The following is a 9,528-nucleotide window of genomic DNA, read 5'->3' as shown; positions in this document are numbered from 1 at the left end:
CCTGTTTGGTAACAAAGTTTGGGTGTTTTTTTTAAAGAGACACCACTCAGGCAAGAGAAGTTAAATTAGAAACACAGCTTGACGATGGAGCTCTGGTAAGGCCAACATAGCCAATGGTTACTAACGAGCAAAACCTCTTCCAGTATTGTAAAATCAACCTTAAGAGAGCTAGTAAGCAGCCAAGCAGCTAATATACCAGGGAGCTCCTGTTCCCTAGCAGTAGTTAGCAATTATTGACTTCAAACCAAAGTCAGAGGAAATCTCATTGATAGAAAGTAGAGTATCATACACCTGGACCAAGCCCAGGTATACCTATTGTCTCTATTACTACAGTTTTTTCTATTGTGTTTCTAATTCCATCTTAAGTTTCAAGATATGCCCAGTATACATCAATTACAAATCAGACAATTGCCCCACTATGAGAAACCAGTGTATAAAATTTTGTAAAAAAAACCCAAACACTGAACCCAATGACCATAGACTAAACCCACTAATTCCATAGTTTTTAAAATAAGGATATCAGCATACTGAAATGTTTTCAGTGTTTTTAGTTTAAAAAAAACAAAACCAAACAAGTACAAAATTATATTGAAACTTAAAAATTCACAAGAAAATGGTTTTGGGAGTTTTGCACAGCCCTGATCGGGAGCAGTGATGCTCTGATAATGTCTTTTGCTTCCAGTTATAAAGACAGAACCAGTTTCTTGAAGGAGTGGGACCTAGGACACATCCTCTACGTATGGTTGTTGTTAAGATTGTTCTTGTTAAAGAATCTCCTTGCTTCAACACTGCTAAGAGACACGGAGCAGCGAGATGGATTCTCTTTCCTGTATTCGATGCTTTCCATCATAGCTTGCTTGATCACCTGGAAAACGGTGAACAACGTGTCATTCAGGGAAATAATTAACATCTTAATGATTTATTAACAGAAAAGAGCCCTTTAGATATGAACTACTGTTGCTCATACTTTTAGCACTGCTCCATCACTGAACAACGGGATTGCTGAGTATTATTATGAATACTACTTCTTGATTGTACAAACCACTGATTTAAATGTAGTTAATAAAGATATGATGGGATACCACTAACGTCAAAGAAGTCACACATGAATATACACCATTTAAACCAAATCCTAAAGAAATTCTGAATGGTAAACCAACACTGAGAAAATCCATACTTAAAGGATATAGGAAATAATTATTATCTTGAGAAAGGTTAAATGTCCACTTTTGGCTCGCTTGTCCTGAAGTAACAAGATTTCTTTACTATGCTGAGAAAAAAAAAAAAAAATCACTTCTTTATCTGGGATGATCATTTACACTTGTGAACATGACAAGTCGCTCTATGGATGCTGGGATCACGGTGTCGTGTTACAGCTAGTACCAGTTGAAAATAACCATTACCGAGTTAGTTGATAAAGAAATTTCCAGAGATCTTTACAGAAAATTGCCAAGTTGTTTTTTGGTTTTTTTTCCAGTTAGAAAATCATCATGCATAAAGAACTGAGTATACAATCCTGAACATAATGTCTCCATCCCACACAGTCACCTTTGCTCAGCTACCCTGCAGGGCTTTTGATGGTAAAAACAGCAAAACCAAACAGAGACCAAATTAGAAAAGAATATGTATTGGAATGGATCCTAACAAGCACAGGCTCACACATTATGAAAAGCACACATGCTACGCTCTAATAGTTCCTCTGTTTGGAAGGTGGTGACATTATTACATCAAGCTTAGCCCCAGAAATACCATTTAGACTTTTTTTTTTTTTTTTTTTTTTTTTAATCTCCACCAGAAAGCACCTCTGGCCTTTTCAGCAGCATATTTGCTTAGTGGTTTATTATTGACAGAGGATCACATACGGCAATACTCCCTACAACACTGGTGTTTCAGTACTTCAGAAACAGAGGTCAAGTGAAAAGACTAAATTCTCTTCACCTAATTCTTTGTGTGTCACCCAATTCTCTTCAGGTAACTCCAGCCACCGTATTACCTACAGCGACTGGATCCCCCACTCCTTCCCAGGCTGGAAGGATGCAAGTTGACCATGGCACAGTTTGTGCATGCTGCTTCTACTCAAGCTCATGAAGAACCTACCTGGGGTATACTCACTCCAGCCCTCATTAAAATAAAGCAGATTTCTTCCACTGGCTATAATGGGTTTTGATCCGGCCTCAACTTTGAGAATAGCAAGGGGCACAGCTAAGCGCGGGAGGTACTCTGTATGTCATAATCATCAGGCAAACACTGAAGTAACCCCCTGTACCTTCTGTATGGCACGTTTAGGGCCTTGCTCTTATCTTACTTATCTTACTCACATCACCTACCTTCCCTTAACAACCTAGACCTTTCAAGCCCCTTCCACACTGGCATACATACATCTATGTTATTGAGGGTGTTGAACTCCATTAGATCATGAAGCCTCTTGAAAGCCTCGTTGGGATACTGGAAGTTGAAGGTAGAGAATGGTGTATTTGGATCATCAAAGATGTCAAAGTCTGCAAAATCCTTCTCTTCCTGTGTTTCTCTTGGAATGCCTGCATACAGATCAATACAAAACCACAATCTAAATGTTAGGTCTGAGGACTTGCTGTCTTATTTTTTAATGGCTCTTTCGAAATCCCCAAACGCTACTGACAGACTTCAGTTATTTCAGAGCTAAAACATTTCAAGTATATAATCACCATGCCATTATAAAGCTTCAAAGGAAGAGCTAGATTTAGCATCAGAAACTCTGCGCTGACCTGGAGCTTTGTACTTCCGGAAGTTGATGTTGGCCAAAACAAAATGGATTATCGTTGGACAGTCCTTCTCCGAAGAGGTATCCTTTGGTTTGAAAACATAGCACTCCTTCATGCCCTCTCGATCAAATACATTTGGGTCTATTTTGGGGAAAGGCAGCTTGTTCATTTTGGCCCATTTTTCCGCAAGCAAAATTTCCTGAAAAGATAACCAAGACTCAGGTGCATATAAGCATTCACTGCAACGTGAGGTTTTATCGTGGAGACACATCACACGCGCTACTAGAAGCGGTTTTAATAACTCGTGCTTCTTTACAGCAGAAGGACTGATCAAGTCAGTCTTTGCATAGATGAACCAGTACGGCAAACTGAGCACCTAATTCAGCCTGCCCAATCTTCCCCATCTGCGCTGATTCACAGGAAGGAAAGAGCTGGCCTGTCACATAAATCTTTGGGTGAATTTACAGAGCCAACAGCCAGAAAAAAACCCATCCTTACTTTCACTTGCAAACTGAGTATCAGTGCTATGGAGACCAATGAGAGTTAATAAACACCAATCCACGTGTTGTTATGTTCAGTCACATCACAGACAGAACAACATTTGAAAGCATGCTAAGGGAAGAAGTAAATCTGGAAAATAGGCTTTTTTTCCTCGTGACAACTCAGTAAACAAAATAATTTGTAAATAATGACTCAAAAGCATGTAATAAGGGCGTGTGAGAGGGAGGAGAGGGAAGGTCAACATCTTTAATCTTGGTTTTGAATGAAATAGGACCCTTCTTTGGGCAACTGTTTTGGATACGCAAGAGATTAAAAGATCGTGGGTGTAAAATGATGAAACAAGAGTCATTGACTTCAGCTGGCTGATTTTCCTATGTATTGGAGTAATAAAAGTATATTAGAGTGCTACCATAGCTACAGGCCAAGTCTTGAACTGGCAATTACTCTTTGTAACGCAAGCAGAACCAATGGGATTGCACAGCCAGTAAACAAAACTGGTTTCTGTCCTTTAGGCCATTAGCATACAGCCTCTGCTTGTGGACTATACTTGCGTATTAGCTGGAGCTATGCCACTCCTTTTACTATACACATATTTGTGCCTCGGAAATAATGAACCAGTCCCTTCAACGCTGGCTTCATGAAAACCTAAGGCATCATTTAATTTTCCCACCATTTTTTCTTGCATAAAAGGATTTTGCCTTTTTTAAATTACAGTTTACAGAAAAACCTTTGGGATACCACTTGACTTCCAGTCAGTCCCTCCATGTTACGGTATGGTCCCCAAAAATAACACAGGTAATTGCAGCTGACGGAGACAGAAAGCTCAATGCATAGGCTAAGAGCAACAGAGCTGACTATACACTGCCTTTTGCACAGACTCACGTGCAGAGCCTTAATGAAGGGAGGAAAAAGATGTTTCAGAGGTGATGGTAATACTGTGTCAGTGAATTTAGCTGATGGGGAAAATAGTCATGACAAAAAAAGAGACAAATTCTTAAACAAATAGAAAATTAAAGGAAGAAACAGATGGTGGGATTCAGTCAATTAAGGAAAAATGAAAGATCTCAGCACTAGTAAGTCTTCTCAGTGCTCTGTTCTTCCAAGTAGTCCCCGAGAGACCCAGAGATTACAGAAGTTACTCCTTTTTATTCTCCTGAATCTTGTACTTGTTCTTCTTTGCATTTGACAACACTGATCTAGAGTTCATTTTGCTACTGCTGTCATTTTCTAACATTGTTTGGAGGTTTTGTCCCTTGATAGCAAGAAGAAGAAAAAAAATAGTCTTGTTTGTTCTAATTACAATCTGTCTGTAAAGCAACAAAGGATGCCAGTTGTTTCTCAAACAGGCATGTTTTCTTGGTTTCCTTAATAATTATTTTTGAAAGTCCACTTGGGTTTCAGATAAATATTGCCTCCTTTTTTTGACAACCTCACAATAGTTTCCTAAGTGCTGCTGCTTCTGCATCAGCTACCAACGTGATCCAACCTTAACCCTTCCTGCTGGAGCTGTCTGGATACAGGGCTGGCCCAGGCTGTACTGACTGACAGCTGTGCTTTCCACGCCTGTACAGAAAACAGCCACGTCATTTAATCTGTATTTTTCTGCTGTTGCTTTGTTCTGGCCTGAATGGATTTAGGAATCCTACTTACACCAGTTCTGGGATTATCATAGTGAGATGTAAATGAACAGTTAGCCCCATTTCCAAAATGTTACATATTTAACAATACCACCGTGACTGAGACACACTTCTGCAAGATGATGACAGAAAACCATACATGCACATCACAGCATCACAGAGGAGAACAGCTGTACAGACCTAGAGCACTAGCACAATGGTAATATTACTTACTTAATTGTTTAATACTGACATAAAATAAAACTCTGCAATTAAGCATGAAGGCAAGACTTCCATAAAAACAAAAAAGCTACTACTTCAAACCAATTGTATTAGCCTCCTTTGTGTCAGTGGTCTCATGTGAGTCATGTAAACAGGAACTGAGGCAGAACGTAATATTCCTCCTTGACGTGGAAACAAATTGCTCCAATGCTGTTACTACAATAGCACTAAGGCCTTCTGGAACCATGAAATGTGCAACCAAACCGGCTGGAAGAATAAAACTGAGACAGCTTATATTTATGAACACAAAGAATGGAATGGCCTGTCTTACTTACTTTGAAAGGAGGACTGGAATCACTTGGCCTTGCTGAAAAATCAAAAGAGATGATGAGATCAACACCTCTTTGAGGTCTTAAGATAAGTGGGTATGGCAGGTTAAATGTAAGCCCACTGTCCACTATATGAATCTTTTTGCTCTTCACATCTAGTGGCTCATATATCCTCTCAAACTCATCAGGATCTGCGCAGAACAAACGAAAACAAAACAAAACAGGAACACAGGAGTTAAGAACTGAAGTTTTGATGGGCTTTCCAGTGTTTCCCCAAGTACTGAAGATTCCACAGAATTTAAAATGTACAGTATCCCAGCTAAACATACCACGAACTCATGTGTAACCTTAACACTCAACAGCAGCAAAATGAGATGAAAAAACCGGAGCTGGAAGGGACCTCAGTGAAGTCACAGGTCAAGTACACAAGCGTCCTGTCCCCAGGCAGAAGCTGAGGTGGCTCGAGGCAAAACTGAAGGGGTCAAATGCCCAGGTTTGACCCTAGCCCTCCCACCCTTACCCATCATCCCAAACAACCCATACATAAAGGAAAGCGTTTATGGGATGTTAAGGAGACAGATTCCTACAACCCATGCCCAAACCTCTTCCCCAGGTTCCTTCCCAGCTCCTCTTCCCCAAATAACTGAAATTTGCCTAAAAATCCTTAACATGGCTCTGCTCTTGTGTGATGCTTGTCTGTGTCTGCTTCTGTCCAGTAAAATTAGGACTTTCAAGTCCTTTTTTCAGCCTACACCAAACCTCATGACATCATACTCACTACTAGGCTAGGAACAAAAATAAACTAACTCATATCTGTATCTGAAATTTAAGCACTGGGCAGAATTACATGGAAGTGCCTTACCACTATTACTGTCATGGTATAGTATAAAATAGTCTATCTCTAACGCCCAAACGGAGGGCTGAAGAAGATGTTGTTTCCCCTTTAACCCAAATACTCCCTGGGTGCAGCTCAGGAAAAAACAAGCAATTTTTCCTAAGTGTCTTTGCACTTACCCAAGTCTCTGGGTGCTGCTAAATGATCCCTGAAGTACTTAAAACTTTCCTCGTGACAGTAATTTCTTGCTTTAAATCTTAAAAATATTTCCAGTGCATGTTTTTGCCTTTTAACTAAAAACTAATGCTCATATCTGTAGAGGGCAGTGTAATCTAAGGAATGCTGGATAGAATGATATAATTATTTCTTGTATAATTAAACCTTCTAGCACCTACTTATTGGCAATGGAAGAAATCTGAAAAAGATATTTTAACGTGAAGTAAACCCATCAAAAATAATTCAAACTCTAGTACCTATCATTCCAGGATCCATGAGAAAAATACACTGTTATGAGCAGCAAAAAGATTCTCAGAGCTCATATTTTGACCTTTTATTTTTTGTTATTACTTGAGGGCACTTTGATAAGAAATGAGGCACCAGTTTCCTAATATTTGCTTTGATTTCTAAGGGAGAAAACATTTTCAAATCATTGCCTGTTGCTAAAGGGCTAAGTGTGTTTACAGACCTATCTTAGAACCAGATATAATTCATAACCATGGATTAGCATAAATCAATGAAAACATGTCTATCAAATTAATCATTTTAAAAACACTGGTAAAAAACTGCACTTACTACAGATCCTTTTAGCACAAGTAGACCAGTTTTGTTTTCCTCCCCTTTTTTAATGTCAACATTTCAAATATAATTTAACCCATGTTCTCAATAGGATTTCTAAAAATAGCAGAAACATTTCTGTTTAAGTTTTGTATTATCTTATTTTACAAAATTTGAATTTTAAAGTCAACAGTGATCCTTTAAACAACAGTACCACCTCTCATAATGTTTGTGATAGGAAGTTTGTGTATGCAGTAGCATACCTATGACAAAGGCATCGAAGAACAAGACAGTTCCTATTGCTTACAGCCTTCATGACTCTATAATCAAATTTATCATAATAATCGTATGATACTTGAAATGACAAAATATCATAATGCCATCAATAAATATATAATGACCACACAGATTGTTTTTATTAGTTGTGGTTCTTCTGTAATTACAGAAAAAACTGCAAGTTGAATTTCTCCTTTTTATTATAATTCCTCTTAGATGTACATTTCTAATCTTTGAACTGAGAAGAAAAGTCCCAAAATGCAACTTGTGTCCATGTTACAGGGTCAGAATCCAAAAGCAATGAAGACAATCTGGTTATTTTCATGACGTGACCTTAGAGGCAGACTGAGCGTGTGAGCCGAGTTGATGCACACAGGGTCTGGAGCCAGGGCCAGAGGCAGCACACGGCACTGGGCGAGACAAGGAGAGCAGGCAGGACCGACTGCCACTCAGGACCTGCAGGTGAGCCTGCCATTGCTCCTGGGAGAGATGTAACGTACAGTAAGTATCCCTGACGGTAAAAGAAGTGCCACCTGCTCTATAACCTGTGTGGTGTTATGCTGAAGGGCTGGAAAAGAAAGTTTAGGGATTTTTGTACTTTACAACACATGAATCCAGGAGAATCATTCCATATACTCTAGCAGCCCTGCTAAGTCAGTCCATTGTTATTCATCAAACGGTATGAAGACTGGATGAAGTATTTATCCTCTGAGAGCCTGGGACATGAATTTTCAGTCCGTGCAGACTGCTTTTATGAAAGATGCATCTGTATTACGAGAAGTCCATCAAACAGCAAACTGGGAGAAGCATGACTACAGCTCTGTGTGAAGCCAGCGCAGTACGCCTACCTGATTTGCAGTAACTGGATACACAAATGGATATTAAGAATTGTTTGGAAATAAGAAAGAGCATGTTCTAGAGACCAGACTTTGTCACAGACAGCAGCTTCAATGGAAGTATGGGAGATGAAAAGGGCATTTGCTGCTGACATGCATCCACTGTAACAGTTTCCATAAATACTGAAATAAGGAAGCAGAGCTTATGAGTTATTTTTTCCCTATTGTTATTCACTCTGCATTTTCTCAAGTGATTCTGGTGTGTCATAACATCAAGGCACAGAACAGAACTCTGAGTTCACAATGACATCAGTCAAGGGGTGTAAAGTTTTAAAGCTTATTTGAGATCAATTAATAAAATGCTCAGCATAAATCGAACCTGTAGCAAAGTGAAGCCAAGCATTTGACTTTCTGATCGAGCAGCTGAGATCCCGTCTGCATGCACTGCAGGCCCTAAATTGAATCCGCAGTAATGACTGCAGCATCTGCTTAGGTCTGCCACAGTTCATCCTCTGCAGCGCGACCCAGTGGGTCTACAGAAGGTTCAAGACAACTGGAGATGTAAAGTATTATTGGTATCCTTTCCAATTCATTTATTTCTCCTTTGGAGTGTCTGGTAATAAAGAGAAAGTCAGTCCTAAAGCAATTCAGACTTCTCTCTGTACTCAAGCAGACAGGTAAACTGCTAGTGGTAGGAATAAATATGCAAAGTTTAAATGCATCCAGTGCCTTGGCAATACACAATTATTTTAGATTTACACCAAAGTTTCCTGTCTACTCCTCTGGGCTCCTAGGCTCGTACATACGTTAGCAAAATTCACAGCATTAAAATGTGGATACACTTATCACACTACTGAATGACTACATGTTATATTAACTACTGAAATTTCATGGGCTTTTTAACAGTTCTTGACCATAATATTGCAACCACTCATACCTGTTAGACTCAAGTTGTTAGTTCAGGTTTACAAGTGTGGGCTTCAGGTAACACTAAAACGATTGGAGTTATGTCAAAGTTTTGCCAGACATTTTACCAAAGAAATTTCAGGCACTCAAAAGTAATTGCCTCAGAGGTGCAGGCTCATTCTGTCAAACCAGCATTTTAATTCAATTGGAATTAAAACCCAGGAAGTTGACAGTAGATTCTGAAGGTTATTCACTTGTCTTAATTATGCAAAATTCTCATCAACTGTCTTTTTTTCCGATCGTAATTTACTACCCGCTTTCCTGCCTCTTTTACGACTACTATAAATATTAAGATTACTCAGTTGTAAACACCTCTGAGATGATAAAAATATTTAGAAAGTGGAGTACAGATGGAAATTACTATACAACCACTCAAAGGGATTTGTTACATTAACAAATACAAATTAGAGCGCGTCTGCTGCTTAAGCTTTT

The 9,528-nt window shown here is 39.1% G+C and overlaps 1 protein-coding gene across 2 annotated transcripts in view; it reads right to left on the bottom strand.

Annotated features, from left to right (window-relative positions):
* Nucleotides 1-533: 533 nt before the first annotated feature.
* The window catches only part of PLA2G4A (phospholipase A2 group IVA), a 66,436-nt gene continuing 57,441 nt past the window's right edge, over nt 534-9,528 (bottom strand). The window contains exons 14-17 of one of the 2 annotated variants that reach the window (XM_037404049.1): nt 5,416-5,600; nt 2,745-2,940; nt 2,380-2,537; nt 534-865 (exon numbers count right to left, since the gene is read on the bottom strand). In XM_037404049.1, coding sequence (XP_037259946.1) covers nt 734-865; nt 2,380-2,537; nt 2,745-2,940; nt 5,416-5,600 — 671 coding nt within the window. In that variant the 3' untranslated portion in view covers nt 534-733. The remainder of the gene's footprint in view (nt 866-2,379; nt 2,538-2,744; nt 2,941-5,415; nt 5,601-9,528) is intronic. The other variant, XM_037404050.1, reaches the window with a different exon arrangement.

The sequence above is a fragment of the Falco rusticolus genome, chromosome 11, assembly GCF_015220075.1.
Source record: "Falco rusticolus isolate bFalRus1 chromosome 11, bFalRus1.pri, whole genome shotgun sequence".
Lineage (NCBI taxonomy): Eukaryota > Metazoa > Chordata > Aves > Falconiformes > Falconidae > Falco > Falco rusticolus.
Note: the sequence above shows the minus strand (reverse complement) of the source record. Positions and strands in the feature narration are given on the sequence as shown.